General features: G+C 35.9%; 1 protein-coding gene and 1 pseudogene across 2 annotated transcripts in view; one reads left to right on the top strand and one right to left on the bottom strand.

Moving 5' to 3' along the window:
- The window catches only part of LOC107713523 (contactin-4-like), a 149,856-nt gene extending 141,322 nt beyond the window's left edge, over window positions 1-8,534 (top strand). For both annotated transcript variants that reach the window (XM_016519057.1, XM_016519058.1), the window contains exons 17-23: window positions 680-750; window positions 2,181-2,415; window positions 2,654-2,769; window positions 4,246-4,432; window positions 4,538-4,650; window positions 5,337-5,505; window positions 6,519-8,534. In XM_016519057.1, coding sequence (XP_016374543.1) covers window positions 680-750; window positions 2,181-2,415; window positions 2,654-2,769; window positions 4,246-4,432; window positions 4,538-4,650; window positions 5,337-5,505; window positions 6,519-6,610 — 983 coding nt within the window. In that variant the 3' untranslated portion in view covers window positions 6,611-8,534. The remainder of the gene's footprint in view (window positions 1-679; window positions 751-2,180; window positions 2,416-2,653; window positions 2,770-4,245; window positions 4,433-4,537; window positions 4,651-5,336; window positions 5,506-6,518) is intronic.
- Window positions 8,535-9,604: 1,070 nt separating this feature from the next.
- LOC107713476 (probable RNA-binding protein 19) overlaps window positions 9,605-17,064 on the bottom strand; it is a 14,490-nt pseudogene continuing 7,030 nt past the window's right edge.

Genomic DNA, 17,064 nt, shown 5'->3' on the forward strand with positions numbered 1-17,064 from the left:
TCATCATTACTCCGATCTTCAATGTCACGTGATCCTTCAGAAATCATTTTAATATGATGATTTGTTGCTTAAGATACATTTCTTCATATTATTAACATTAAAAAGATTGATGTTGCTTAATATTTTTATGGAAACCATGATCCTTTTTTTTAGGCTTCTTTGATGAATAGAACATTCAAAAGAGCAGCATTTATTTGAAACAAACCTTTTGTAACATTGTGAATGTTTTACAGTCACTTTTGATTAATTCAATACATCCCAGAAAAATAAAAGCATTCATTTATGCGAAAATAATTACAGACCCCAAACTTTTGAACAGTATTTAAAATATAATTTTAACTGTCAGGAACAGCAAAAGGAAAAAAGAGTGATTAACAATGGTGAAAAAGAAGTGGTGACCAGCATCTAAAAATATACACTTGTTCTTATACCTTCAGATATTTTTAAATTATATCAATTTTAATTGTCAGTTCACATTCGAACTTCTAAATCATACTATTTAAATGTTCAAATAGAAATAGTGACCAGCATCTGAAAATATAAACATGTCCTTGTACATTAAATAAATGAACTCAAATAATATCCATATTTTTTGTTGAACTTTCAAATCATATGTAAGAATCGAAGTCTTAAATGGTCAGACCTGAGCCGGACTGAGGAAATCTTTTCCTTCCTCCAGTTCCCAAGGTCACCCCGGCCAACGTGAGCGGAGGAGGTGGCAGTCGATCAGAGTTAGTCATCACTTGGGAGGTAAGATGGCCAGTGCACTTCACTCGCCCGTCTGCCGGTGTGTGTGTGTGTGTGTGTGTGTTTCTCTCTCTGAGTGCGTCTTTTGTGTACAGTCTCCTTTTGCAAGCTGGCTAGACACTATTGTTCCCTTTATGCGAGGTTTTCATTAATCATAGTAAAGCGGATACACATACTTCATTTTCTGTAAGAGCTGCGCAGCAATAACTGCCGCTGTCATACAAGAGAAGCAGCGAAGATAATTAAATGGAGTTACCCTCCCATTTTTGCGAGGAACTTTTCAAAGATTATGTTCTCTCTCTCTGTATCTCCTTTCATGAGACGTGTTCTATTGTTCAGGTTTGAGAGTCAGCTGGTGTTATCTATTGAACTAGAAGTTTGTCACAGGGAGCTTGAAACTTCACTTTGAGAGTTTCTCGTTGTATTGTCTTTGAAATAAAAATGAGATACCACAGAACACCATCTATTGTACTAGAGAATTTCATGTCTTCTTTTACTCCAAAGCCACCATGTTCCACTAACGCAAGAAGTACAGGTGTATTTTACTAGAAAACCTAGTGGTATGTTGTATTTTACTAGAAAACCTAGTGGTATGTTGTATTTTAACTTAAGAATAGGCATTCGTCTAAAGCAAAGGCTATTGCATAATGTTGATTTGAGTTACCTTTTTTCCAAAGTATATGACAGCATCTTTAGCATTTTTTGCAAAGAAAACGGCTATATTATAGTGCATTGCAACAAGCTCAGAAAAATAAGGCAGCTCATGCTGTTTGGAACACGTCCCATTAGTTTTGGTCTCTCCATCGCAAATTGTTATTTTCACAGCAGACACTGGAGTGAGCGCTTGATTACAGGTGCATTTTTATTTAGCCATTAAGCTCTCCCGCACAAGTCACATGCCATGGTTTGGGACTATTGTATGCTATTTTCTGGTGGTCTCAGCGTTACCGCACCGCATTACTGCATGGTCAGTGGCAGACCGATACTTCAAACAAAACCACCATGATATCATTACCTGGCAAAATGATTTCCTGGGAGATGGAATCCCTCTCTTGCTGAAGAGGCTGGGATGACAGCTATCGCCTCAGACCGCGCCGCAGCACAGATTAGTGCGGATGCGCCATCTGATGCCTGACAGGTGTCAGAGAAGTCATACATCCTGTCGTCTATATGAAAGATGGGAGTGTTTGTGCGTAAACCCCTGAGTTAATAGAAAACACACCTTACAAACAAGTTTCATGGTTACCCAGATAGAAAATCCATGACATTTAGATGACATTACCATGGTACATGTCCAAAACGTGGTTGTTTTTGTCTGTTATGTGCATATATATATATATATATATATATAGATAGATAATATTTTGAATAGGAGTCATAATAAAGGTTATGTCGTGTATTGTAGATGTATGTGCTTTGTTTGTGGGTTGCAGCCTGTTCCTGAAGAGCTCCAGAATGGAGCAGGGTTTGGCTATGTCGTTGCTTTCCGGCCCTTTGGTGCCACCGGGTGGATGCAGGCAGCAGTTCCCTCTCCTGAAGCCTCCAAATACGTCTTCAAAAACGAGACCATTTTACCCTTTTCTCCATTCCAAGTCAAAGTGGGGGTGTACAATAACAAGGGGGAAGGACCTTTTGGACCCGTGGTCACCATCTACTCTGCTGAGGAGGGTCAGTCACATTAACCGTAGCGTTTGGTTGCGTGCAACAGAGAAATTAAAGTCGAATGTACCTTTTGACATTTTGCTGTGGAACGCTTAGCAGGCAGTTAATAGGAGCCAAGTTAACTGAAGTGTGTTGTGCCAGAACCCATTAATCATGGTCTGCCTTGTTTTTCAAAAAGAGTTGGACTTTGAAGACATTTGTTGAATGAAATGGTCTAATCGAAGAATTTCTCCTTCGAATCCAGAGCCTGGAAGGGCACCCAGTCGACTCAGAGCCAAGAGTCTTTCAGCGTTTGACGTTGAGGTGTCCTGGAAGGCCCTTCCCTGGAGCACAAGCAAGAAACGTGTTCTCGGCTACGAGGTACACTAATGTTGCATTCATTTTTTGGTGTTATATCATCATGATTTTTAAAAAACGTTAATATTAAAATCATTATGAACAGTTTTTAGAATGAACATAAATAAAACTTCAAAATATCTTCAAAAAAATTGAAGGAATCACTTACATTATCTTCAAATGTAAATATCGGTTAATTGTTCTAATTACTGAGCTATAAACAAGAAACCATTTTTTTTTATTTCCCTTTAAATCTTACAAAATAAATCTGTTGTTGACATAAGTACATAATTAACATTGATTAGCTCATAATGTTGTAAAAAAAAAAAATGAATAAAAACTGTATTTTACATTTAGTTCAAAATATACAATTACACTACTGCTCAAAAGTGTTTTTAAAGAATTAATAGCTTTATTCAGCAACAGCAAATTAAATTGTTTAAAGGTAGCAGTAAAGACATTTGTAATTTTACAAAAAGTGTGTGTGTGTGTGTGTGTTTGTGTGTGTGTGTGTGTGTGTGTGTGTGTCTGTGTGTGTGTGTGTGTGTGTGTTTTAAAAAAGAGTTACAAAAAAAAGTTTACTGAGCAGCAAATAAGCATATTAGAATGATTTCTGAAGGATAATGTGACGTTGAAGACTGAAGCAATTATGCTGAAAATTCAGCTTTGCCATCACACAAAATAAATTACATTTAATTATAATAATATTTCACAAACTTACTGTTTTCACTGTATTTTTATCAAATAAATGTGGCCTTGGTGAATACCGACCTCAAACATTTGAAAAATATTAAACATTAATAATAAGTTTGTGAGCGTTAGTAAGTGAGAGAGGTTTTTCTGTGATTCTGTGATTGCAGGATGTCTCTACAGGATTATGGGTAGTTCTTAGGTTTGGCAAATAAAAGCCGTTTTGCACATGGCAGAAATATATGTTGATACTGAAAATACTTTTCTCTATGGAGAAAAACTTACAGAGTACTGTTTATGCGGTCTATAAACCTTATAATGCAGGCTCGTTACTTGTTTAGCAACAGAATTTTGTTTGAGGTTGTATTGCAACCAACTCCATTTAGTGTTGTTTCATTTGATGTTTTTTAACTTTTGGTAAGTCATTTGCAAAAATCATAAATATAAAGCACTGAGACCTTTTGTTCTCTGCAAACAGTTGTGGAAGAAATACAAATTAGTTTTATATCATCATCTATCTCTGACTCTTCAGCTTAGACTGTCCAGAAGCTTTTGGAGGGAAAAGGAAAATCGGTTAACCTGACAGTTGGGAAGCATTGCTCATGATGATTTGCCTATGACAGGTTCATTTCAATACTGCCACACTTCAGTGGCTGAGCAACCAAACCACCTATAAGCAGATAGCCTGGAATTCAGATATGCCACAAAGAAAATTACAAATGAATTCTTTCTCCCACTAGTTTCAAATGATATTTCTCTGGGTTTATTAAAGTTGAATGTTGAGCGGCTCTGTTTTGTCTTTCTCTGTAGTTGAGATACTGGGAGAAGAATGAGAAAGAAGACACAGCTAGTGTGCTAAGGACAGTAGGAAACCGGACGTTGGCCATTATTCAGGGCTTAAAAGGAAGTACCACCTATTACATAACGGTGAGGGCCTACAACACAGCAGGAACAGGACCACCAAGTCCAGCAGTCAATGTTACCACCAAAAAGCCTCGTAAGTAACTTTTTTTCTTTTTAAAAAGATTAAGCATTGAAGTTTAAGGGTAGTAACACTTCTTGTATTAGATCACTGTTTTAAAGTTTCTATGTCTTCATCCAGCCCCCAGCCAGCCGCCCTCAAAAGTCATGTGGAATGCATCAAACTCTAAAATCATTCTCAACTGGGAACAGGTGAAACCTCTGGAAAATGAATCCGAGGTCATGGGATACAAGGTAAGCCAGATCTTCTTGCACAACTTTGTCTGCTGTTTAGCATGCCTAACAACTCTCTTTAGCCATAAATACATTCACAATGTGACACAGCACCTTATTGCTCAATGATTAAACAGCTTTCAGTGCTTTAGCGCCACCAAATGCTCTGATAAGTGTATGACAATGACTCAAACATCTATCATGTCACAAAGCATCTATTGGTTGGCTTATATTGTTTTAGTGGAATTTCATTGCAAACAATCCTGGTATAAAAGCTGTTATATTAAATATTTGCAAGCTGGTGTAAAAAACCTTTTTTGCTTATAAATAGAGTTCAAAATATTTTAAATTGAGTGATTCGGACTGATTGCCCTTCAGCTCCTATGCTACACTCTTAAAAATAAAGGTGCTTGAAAGGTTCTTCACAGCGATGCCATAGAAGAACCATTTTTTGTTCCACCATCTCTTTCTTACCTTTTTATAATCTGAAGAACCTTCTTTCGCCATAAAGAACCTTTTGTGAAACAGAAAGGTTCTTCAGATGTTAAAGGTTTTTTATGGAACCAAAAAGGTTGTTCTATGGCATCGTGAAGCACCTTTATTTTTAAGAGTGTATCTACATTTCCGCATCAGCCATTAAAAATCGCATATAACAAGTGGAACGATGTAAATGGAGGTAATTGTTTCAAATTGTAATTGTTTTGTAGGTACTGTATAAGCGGAACCAATTCAGCAGGCCCAGCATTATGGAGACCAACACCACATCAGTGGAGCTCTCGCTGCCCATGGATGAGGAGTACTTCATCCAGATCAGGCCTTTTGGAGAAGGAGGGGAAGGCAGCAGCAGCCGGCAGATCACCATTCCCAAAATATCAGGTAGATCATCCTCTGCTAACTGACTTATTTTTAATTCCGTTTTGATTTTGTGCTATATTTTATTTAAGAGGGAAAAAGTTTAAGCTTGCAATTTTAGAAATAGAATGCATTATAAATAAATATAATATTTAAGAGATGATGTACAATCAGCCGGTCATTATCACATAATGAAATTCAACAGGGCGATCAGACTTGAATTAGCCTGAAGGGATTTATTTTGCGCTAATAACCGGCTGACTGTACATTATCCTAAAGATTACATTACTGCTCATCAAATAAATTAATGAATGGACATGAAATATTCATTAAGTGATTTTATTATGCGTGCAGAAATATATGAATATTAGAGACTTGAATATGAATTGCACCACTGTTCAAAACTTTTTAAATGATAAAAAAAATCTCTTATGCTCACCAAGGCTGCATTAAAAATGCTATTAAAGTACAATAAAAAGGTAATATTGTAAAATATAATCACAATTTAAAGTGTTTAATTTATTTTAAAATACATTTCAACATGTAATTTATTCCTGTGATGCAAAGCTGAATTTTCAACATCATTACTCCATTCTTTAGTGTCACATGATCCTTCAGAACTCATTCTAATATGCTGATTTGATGCTTAAGAAACATTCATTCTTACTATTATTTATCAATGTTGAAATCACTTGCAGCTTAATAAATTTGTGGAAACTGCGATGCTTTTTTTTTCCATTTGATGAATAGAAAGTTTAAAAGAACATTATTTATTGGATTTTTTTTTTATAGCAATGAAGATGTCTTTACTGCCACTTATTATCAATTTAATGTGTCATGCTGAATAATAAATCTTAGTTATAATATATAATTTGAGCTCCTACAAATTGTTCCTCTGAAACTCTCTTTACCTTTAAAACTCCAACAATTGAAGCACCACTGAGTTCTTGACTGTGATGTTAAACCATGTGCTTGTTTATTTTAGCACTGCACCATTTTGTCTTCATTCATTCATTTGCCGATTCATTCTATTTCAGGTCCCAATGCCATCGGCTCGGCTTCCAGTGTGTCCACTCTCTCTGCTCTCAGTACAATAGCTCTCTCCCTCACAGCTCACACATCTTTATGACAGAACACAGTGCGGGCCGCTGACTTCAGACGAAACGTTCTTCCTCGAGAGGAGACTGAGAAAAGTGACTCAGACAGATCGATGAAAACCCATTCATACAAACCAGAGGACCTACGTGAACCATAATACTGGGATAAAGAGAAAAAGAAAAGAAAAAAAAAAAACGGGTGTGTGGTTCGCTAGCCAATTCAAAAAAGATTGAAGGCTGATGGGATTGAATTTGATGTTACCAAAGCAGCTTTAAAGAAAAAAAAAAGAACAAAAAAAATGAGGAAAATGTCACATGCTTCTTTTGTATGACATATCTTAGCTTTTTCCTTTTTTGTTTGATCCAGTCGGTCTGTATGTTCCTATTTCAGTACGCCGGGTGTGTATAGGAACTGCTTTAGATGCATGTCTTGTACAATGTTTTGTAAGAGAATGCAGGTGTCTGAAACTTAATCGTTTAGTGCAAGACATATTTGGCTGAAAACCAACTAATCATCACAATATGACGGTCCTCTGAGGGTCACACGTACTTACAAGCTAAGAATCTCCAAGGACTTCTTACTGTTTACGACACAGGAATACTTGCACTGAAACAACGTCTGGAAGAAAGTGAACAACGACAGAAAGCATCCTGACCAGAAACTCGAGAGAATGCTGCTACAAGGCCAAGTCGGACGTTGGCGTCTTTGTCACCTCCCTCCTTACTGGTCAGCAGCAAACGGACACCAGGCGTTGACATTGGCCGTCTCTTTTTTCCATCATCTTCCATTTATCTGTGTGTCGCATCTAGAGCTCTTCTTTGCCTTTTGTGTGCCTCATTGTGTGTTTTTGAAATCCTCAGGTCCTCAGAAAAGCCTTAATACATATTTCTTAGCGTTAACTACTTAGAAAAGTGCTGGACGCCAGGGCTGTGAGCGGTTAGTCAAGCGGGATGCTGGGGTTTGGGTAGCTGGTGCGAGTTTATTGCTTCCATGTTCCATATTATAACAGCCATATGCTGTTCCTCATTGTTTCAAGGCAATACAGTGTGTGTGTGTGTGTGTGTGTGTGTGTGTGCGCGTGTGTGTGACCTCTGCTAATGTAGGGGCTACGAGCTCTGCATTTTTTTAAATGCCATGTGGGAATGGTGCGATGAAAGTAGCTTGTCATTTCTTGAGGTGCAAATAGATGTACTGCTTAAAGGGACACGTGGAGCTCTGAGACTGAGTGAAAACAAATGTATATGTAAATGCTTTTTTGTATATTCCAGATAATTTATATTTAAGTAGACGACATCAAAGTTTCCTACAAAACTCATCTCGGTTTTTATCTAACAAACAGAATAGACGTTTCTTAGCTTACCGTGGCTCTGCATGTGGATGTTTTCATTCCATTCTTGATTCATTAGGTACTAACCGATGAACATTTGACGAAAGGATACAAATAGTCATTCATCCATTTCTGAAGATTTGTGTATCGGTGTATCTGTCATAGCCAGAACGCTCTTTCTCTAAGCAGTGCTTTCCACCAAACTTCTTTGTCTTTATCGGAACTCCCATTTATTGAACCGTATAACTTTTTCCTCCAAGGTTCTCTGTTTATACTGGATCACAAAATAAATGACATTTATAAAAATGATCACACAAATGTTTTGATTGGGTGCATTAGCTGTGGTTATGAGACGCTTAATAACAGTTTAACCAATAGGCCTACTTTTGTCATTTGCGCACCCTCACATCATTCCAAACCTATATGACTCTTGTGTATCTTCACAAAGAACAAGTAAAGCTCATTAAAAGGTATCCATATTACTTGTGCGCTATGGTCCAAATCTTTTGAAGCTTTCTATGAGAAATAGACCGAAAGGCCAAACAGTTATTTGAGTATAGCAATGGTTAACCCAAATATGAATATTGTTGTCGTTCACTCACCCTCATGTCGTTCCAAACCGGTATAACATTTTTTTTTTCTTCTGTGGAACAAAAAGAAGATATTTTGATGGTTGCTTTTTTTTTGGTTTGGAACAGTGTGAGAATGAGTAAATGACAGAGGTTTTATTTTGGACAAATTGTTGCTTTAAAACTTTTCATTTCCATATGCACAAAAAAAAATTTACACTAAATCATGATCAGCTTTTTGAACTTTTGGAAACTCAATTGCACCTCAAAGCAAGAAAAAAAAGTTTTAATAATAGTCATTTTGATAAAGTCAGTTGCAGCCATGTTTTGAGTTATGAGGTCACAATTGGGAGATATAAGTCCTGTTTGTCTCTGTAACCATTTACAAATTGGCAAGTGTATGATGCCTAGTGGTGTAAAATCTGCTTTAAAAAAAATGCCCAAGCAAATTAGAAATTTCAAAAACGATCATATTACAGGTTGATTTGAAAGCACGTGATGATGTCATGCAGTTGTGACACTAGAGTACACTAGAATGCCCACTATGTGGTGTGCAAGTCATCTTCTGTGTAGACTAATGCCTTGTCCAAATACCCACACTTGCGGTCTTTGCACTTGACCACTTGACTACTTGTATGACGTATTTCCTGTATTTGGCCCAAGTGTTCAAGTGAGCATGAAGACCACAAGTGTGTGTACAACTTTTCATTACCTGATGGGACACACTTATAGTGTTGTAAAAACGCGAAGTTTTGAATGTTGTGAATAAAATAGTTTATCCAAAAATAAAACGTCTTATTATCCCTTAACCTTTATTTTGTTTCTTATCCATATGACTTACAAAAAGAGATTTTAGGCAGAATGATGTGTCATTCAGCTACTTTCTCATATAGCTAATTAAATGGTGCATAAGAGTTTCTCTGCCATTTCATTTTGTGTGCCAAATATATTTATTTGTATAAATTAATTGTATAATTGTAATGACATAATATGACTTTCAAAAGCTGAAGTGATTACCTTAATTTATTTGTTAGAATATGTATAACTCAATATTTTAACTAATTGCAAAAGCTGAATAATCAATAAATGTCTACTGATTAATCAGCGAAATAATCTACGATTGGTCGATTAATCGTTCTAATATTCGTTAGATTAACCGATTATCAAAATAATCGTTTGTTGCAGCCCTAGTCTCGGCCCTCCGTGACGATTAAAAACAGCTAAAGCAAACGTGGCCTTTGGGCATCTTTTCAAAAGGACTCCGTCAACGAGTTCACCTTCAGCCAGAGTTGGTCTGCGGGGAGAGGCTGTGTTTAATACATTGACAGCAATAACAGAGATGATGTATGAGCATATAATAAAAAGCTAATTGGGAGCATCTGGGGCCAAAAGGAAGAATTCCTGAAGAGACCGTGAAGCAGCTGTTTAAGACAGAGTCATAATAGAGATAAATGGAGTTCTACTAGATAATTTACTCTCCTGTTGATGCTGGAGGTGACTGACGGCTGCTATTCACTCCCCGTCTTCCTCCCCGACCTCCATCTGCTCCAAGATTTCCTCTAACACCTCCGCCTTCCTCCGCTTCTTAGGAGCATCTGAGAGAGTTGATGAGAGGACAGATTTGTGCACAGATTTGTTTTAATTAAATTAAACAAGGGAAATGACTAGAATTGCAACCAGTGTTTGGGAAACTACTTCAAATTAGGAGTAGCTTGTGCTTTGGCAAGCTGCAGTTTCCAAGCAGTTAAGCAACAGTCAAACTACAATTTGGAAAAAGTATCGAAAAAGTTAGCTTAATTGTTGTTTTAAATTTTGTCAGACTATTTAAGGGGGGGATCTTTATATATAAAATGCTAAATAAATCAAAAAGTATTTATCTGGCACTAAAATTATGAATAGACTATAAATAAAATCAGGCATTGGTTTAATTGACAAATAATAAAATGAAAGGCTGTAACAAATGACTATGACAATTTAGTCAATTATTTATTTGATTATTCGTTTTAAAAAAACTCAAATTTCTGGAAGCGACAGGACTAAATTAAACAGTCACTAAATTATACAAAAAATTAAGTTAAAGAACAAAACCACATAATATTTGTTAATATTTACAGATAAGTATTTATATAAATATTATAAATATAACTACAGATAATAAGGGCTATATAGAACATTTACATATAGAACCATTTCAGCAATTTATAGTAATTTTCAGTAATATTTTTATTTTTATCAAATAAAACTAATTTATTAAGATGAGTTGAAAACAGGGATTAAACAGTAGAATTTGGGGAAAAAAGAAAGGCCCACATGGGAATTCTGTGAAAACTACTTCAAAAAATACTGTAGGATAACTATTGAAAAACAGTGAATAACTAGTAATTAGCTAATCTGTTTTATGAAGCAGCCAGTTCATTGAAATCACCCATCTAACAAACTGATTCATTAAAGTGCCAGAAAACTGTAACCGGTTTCATACCGCAATGCTACCAAAAATAGCTTGTTATTGAGAAAACTTGAGCACCAAATCAGCATATTAAAATTATTTCTGAAGGCTGGGGTAATGGCTGCTGAAAATTTTGCTTTGCACACCACATTACATTTTTTAATTTATTAACAGAGAAAAGGGTCATTTTAAGTTGCAATTTAATTTTTAAAAATTACCTTTTTCTGTATTTTTTTTTTTTTTTTTTTAAAAGATCTGAGAAATTGTCTGGCTACTCTACAGATAATAAGGGCTATATAGAACATTTACATATAGAACCATTTCAGCAATTTATAGTAATTTTCAGTAATATTTTTATTTTTATCAAATAAAACTAATTTATTAAGATGAGTTGAAAACAGGGATTAAACAGTAGAATTTGGGGAAAAAAGAAAGGCCCACATGGGAATTCTGTGAAAACTACTTCAAAAAATACTGTAGGTTAACTATTGAAAAACAGTGAATAACTAGTAATTAGCTAATCTGTTTTATGAAGCAGCCAGTTCATTGAAATCACCCATCTAACAAACTGATTCATTAAAGTGCCAGAAAACTGTAACCGGTTTCATACCGCAATGCTACCAAAAATAGCTTGTTATTGAGAAAACTTGAGCACCAAATCAGCATATTAAAATTATTTCTGAAGGCTGGGGTAATGACTGCTGAAAATTTTGCTTTGCACACCACATTACATTTTTTTATTTATTAACAGAGAAAAGGGTCATTTTAAGTTGCAATTTAATTTTAAAAAATTACCTTTTTCTGTATTTTTTTTTTTCTTTTTTAAAAGATCTGAGCAATTGTCTGGCTACTCTAAAAAATTTGCCACATTAACCTTATTTTAAGTAAAGTTCCTTATCAAAACTGCTTGCAACTGTCTGTCTACGCTAAATAACTGTGACATAAAGCAGAGATTTTACCATGAAAGGGTCATCCACAGTCTCCTCTGCATCCGCCCACTCCAACACCAGCCTCCTGCCGTAAAGATGAGTACTGTGACACAGTGCTGTGAACGCTTTCTGTAAGAAATAAGCACAAAATCAAAGCTTGTGTTAGATGTATGCACATATTGGACAGGATCAGTGTTGATTAGTTGTTTTACAAGAGACTACTTGACTGTGAAAAGAGACAGAAAGATACAGAGACAGATGCACCCACCTTGGCATCCTGTTTAGTGAGGAAGTCAATGAAGCCAAAACCACGGTGGGCTCCACCGATCCCTTTCTTTGGCAGGCGGACTGTCTTCAGTTCTCCAAACGTACTGAAAAAAAAAACATGAATCCAACATCACAGTGTACCTGCACTTCAAAACTCTCAAATCTCACATGACAGACTATTTTACAGTAATTACAAGGTACCGTGTCCAAAACCAAGATATTATCATAGTAATTTCTGTTAGTGAAAAATACACCAATGGCAAAATATTCTATGATATACACATGAAACACAATACAAAAATGGCCATTAAATGTGAAACAAGGCTCACCAGAAGAGTTCTCGCAGTTCTTTGACCGTGGCCTGGAAGGGGATGTTTCGCACCAGGATCTTCGAGGCCGTCTGTTTCCTGGCAGTTTGCTTTTTCCTTTTGGGCTGCGCCACACCTGACCTGCAAAAACAACAGGAGGAAAACAGCTGTCACTCGTGAGTGTGACTAGTGTCACTGTGCCTGTTACTCAAAGAGCACATAAAAAAAGCATTTAAAAGCAGTGACAAAATAATATTAAAAAAAAATAATAATAATTTAAACTGTACATAATCTTGTTTAGCATAACTACTCCAATTCAACATCAAATGGCACAATTTCAGAAAAAGCACACAGGAATAATTTTTTAAGTAAACCATTTATATAATATAAGAACAGGTGAATAGGGTATATGCAAATTATACGTATATATAATGATACTTATGCAAAGTTTCTCATCACTTTCATTACAATATCTTTTATATTAGAAGTTGCCCCCCAAAACACATTAATGTGCAAATCAGGCCCTAATTATGCATTGCTTTTGCATGCATCCTGAAAACAAATATATACATTTTCAGTCATGTTAAACCTATTCCATGAACTCTAGAAGGTTTTTACATAACAGACTGTTCATATAATCTTTCACAACCTTTTTAAAGCACTAATTTTGAAGAAAAGTATATAAACCGATCCCTTTATAAAATTATGTAACAGTGCAGAGTTTGGTTCATGTGTGTTAAGTGGAAGGAAGTTCAGATATCGGTCTCTTAATTATAATGCTAAAACAATCATTTATACATTAAAGGGTTATGCCGAGTTCACACTGCACGATCTTGGCCCGATTTTAACCTCGCCGACAAATGCCCGAAATCGGAGGCAAATCGGTGCTCGTTCACGCGAGTGACAATCACGCAGTGTGAATTATCAAAGACGCGATCTTAGGGAATCGCCGACACATCGCGATTTGGCATGCTACATATCTGGAGCTGTCGGCGATTCACAATCACGCTGTGTGCAATGATTTCTGACTGAAAACTACATCGGCGATGACCTACAGCCAATGAGAGACCAAAATACAGGGCAGCGGGAAGTTCGGGGAGGAGTTATATTAAAGTAGTTTGCGGACCAGTGTTGCCAAATCCGCGATTGCCGCCGGTTGTGTTTTATGTCAGCAGGTTGAAGCGACCCCAATAACGTGATATTTAGGCCCTGGAATGTGAAATGTACCAGAAGAACCCCACCAAAAAAATGTGTATTTTACCCCCCGAAAGCGGGTAATTGGGCGGGTTTTGTAGTGAAAACATGGCAACCCTGCACCAGACAGAGCTGTCAGCGATTCTTCCTATTGTGAAGTCATGTGAAACCCCCTGTCGCCAATCCATCGTGCAATGTGAACACAGCAGCAACTGAATGCTACCCCAGATAGTCACGCAGTGTGAAAACAACGGCGATCCGAGGAGTTTGAAAATCATGCAGTGTGAACTCGGCATTAGTTCACCCAAAAATGAAAATTACCCCATGATTTTCTCACCCTCAAGCCATCCTAGGTGTATATGACATTCTTCTTTCAGACGAATACAATCGGAGTTATATTAAATAATGTCCAGGTTAATCCATGCTTTATAATGGGAGTGGATGGTAACCCAAAATGTGAAGTCCAAAAAATTGCACCCATCCATTATAAAAGAAGTCCACATGGCTCCGGGGGGTGAATAAAGGCCTTCTGACGGACTGGAGCTTATGCTACGCCTACGTCATCCGCTGAACGCCACTCTCGTGAACGCACGTACGGCAGTTAGCGGAAGCTAGAGATTAAGGTTTATAAAGTTGTAAATATGGATATTTTTCTTACACAAACGCATCGTGTCGCTTCAGAAGGCCGTTATTAACCCCCCGGAGCCGTGTGGACTTCTTTTATAATGGATGGGTGCAATTTTTTGGACTTCAAATTTTGGGCTACCATCCACTCCCATTATAAAGCATGGAATAGCCTGGACATTATTTAATATAACTCCGATTGTATTCGTCTGAAAGAAGAATGTCATATACATCTAGGATGGCTTGAGGGTGAGTAAATCATGGGGTAATTTTCATTTTTGGGTGAACTATCCCTTTAAATCACATTAATGTAAGATAAATATAATAAAACCACACAGATCAGTGAATGAGAACATTTTTTGCCCGTATTATTTGGCAATAATAATTCAGCACCAGTATTTTCTGCACTGCATCAGTTACACCTGCATCTGCTGCTTAAACATCAGCACTAAACCAAAGAAAATCATATTTCATGACATATTAAATGTGAATTTACAGTCTGAATTAAACAGAATGAGACGAAGACAATGTACTGCAAAAGCAAGAAAACGTCTTTCTGTTGAAAAAAATCTTCACACACTTGACTTGTGTAGTCTGATTCATAAGCAAATGACTCTAATGAGCTGCTACTCTAATCATTCCTAAATTCATAATCAGGTCCCTTAAAATCTACCCAAGAGAGCTTGAGGTTTGTGAAATCCTGCCCTACACAGCACTTAAAGTTTTAAGACACAAAAGATGCCTCGACTTACTTGACTTCTCTTTCTGATATTTTCAGTTCAAGCTGGTGTTCATCTACTTTACAGTGCTGCAAGAAAAATGAAAGAAGTAATGAAAAAAGATGCCTGAATCTATTTCATCACATGAATATTGTGCATAAATAAAGCAATGAAACAGCAGCAGATGGTCATTTACCTGCAGCTGTCTCATGGCTTTCTGTGCTGCCTCTGGAGTTTTGTACTGCACAAAGCCATAGCCCATTGATGATAATTTACTTGAGAGAGTGACAGAGAGACAAAGAGATCAAGGTGAGATTCACACAGTGAGGAAACAAGATGTGAGAAATGAGAAAAAAAGAGCGAGAGCAAAAAACTAACAAATACACAGATGAAATCGATATGGTAAATATGCGTGTCTGTGAAAACAAACCTGCTTTATCTCTCTTCTTTGATACTGTGCAGCTTTTCACCACAGCACATTTAGAAAACGTCTGTCAAAAGAACACAATGTAAGCTATATGGTGAGAAAAGGGCCATGTTTACACCTGTTATTAACATAACATCCGTTTTGGGTGATCTGATCACACAACACATGTCGTTATGGCCTCTGCGCTCACCTCCCGCAATGTTTCCTCTGATGTGTTAAAGTTGAGGTTTTTAATGAAGAGAGTCGAGCCGGGCAAAATCTGCTCTTCCTCCTCCTCCTCTTCTTTCTTTTTGGCCGAGTCATTGTTCTCAGCAGATGCATCTTTTGTTTGAGGCTCTGGGAGAAGAAGGATGGACATGAATGAGAAAAATGACAGTATCAAGTGACAGTAAAGGCATTTATAATTTTACAAAAGATTTATATGCCAAATAAATGCTTCTGATCTTTCCATTCATCAAAGAATCCTGAAAAAACTGATTCCCACAAAAATATTAAAGCAGTACAACTGCTTTTGTCACTGAGAATGAGAAATGTTTCTTGAGCACCAAATCAGCATATTAATAATTGATAAGTTCTGAAGGATTATGTGAAACTGAAGACTGTAGTAATGGCTGCTGAAAATACAGCTTTGCCATTGAAGGAATATTCAAAAAGATATTAAAGCTGAAATAGTATTTTTTTTAATACAATTACTATGAAACTTTGCAAAGTTTCTCATCACTTTCATTACAATATCTTTTATATTAGAAGTTGCCCCCAAAAACACATTAATGTGCAAATTAGGCCCTAATTATGCATTGCTTTTGCATGCATCCTGAAAACAAATATATACATTTTCAGCAATGTTAAACCTATTCACAACAGGTTTTTACATAACAGATTGTTCATATAATCTTTCACAACCTTTTCAAAACACTAATTTTGCAGAAAAGTTTGTACTAACATTGCACAATCCTACTGTTTTTACTGTATTTTTGCCTTGGTGAACATAATATAAAAAAAAATAAAAAAAAAGTTCTTAACTGCTATATTATTTCACAATATTATAGTTTTTACTGTTTCCCCCCCCCAAAAAAAATTCAGTATTGGCGAGCATATTATATATAATAATGTGTGTGTGTGTGTGTGTGTGTGTGTATATATATATATATATATATATATATATATACATATATACACACGTTTGTATTTTACTGGCCCCATACTTCTGATTTTAAATATACAATTGCTTGTAATTAACTAAAGTTAATTTATACAACTTTAAATGTTACAGATGCTGAGCAATATAATTAAACATACTTAACATACAACATACATCACATATACATTAAATAATGTTAATTAACATTAACCAAGATTAATAATTAATACTGATTTATTGTTAGTTTATGATATCTAATGCATTAACTAATGTTTTAAATTTATAATAAATATAATAAATAATTAAAATTTTCTTGCAAACTATTCCCACACATGAACTTATGAAACTAATAAATACAGTTAATACAGTTCTTTAAAATAAAAATATATATATAACTTAACATAATACTTCGTAGCTAAAAGTATTATCACAGTAGCCAAAATATTTACATGCCATGGGCAGGGTTGTTGTTTTTTTTATTACTCCTAAAATGTCCAGAGCTTTCGTTGGAATTCTGACGCACATTTTGAATTT

The sequence above is a fragment of the Sinocyclocheilus rhinocerous genome, unplaced genomic scaffold (genome assembly GCF_001515625.1).
Source record: "Sinocyclocheilus rhinocerous isolate Xijiao unplaced genomic scaffold, SAMN03320098_v1.1 scaffold57, whole genome shotgun sequence".
In the NCBI taxonomy this organism is placed as follows: Eukaryota; Metazoa; Chordata; class Actinopteri; order Cypriniformes; family Cyprinidae; genus Sinocyclocheilus; species Sinocyclocheilus rhinocerous.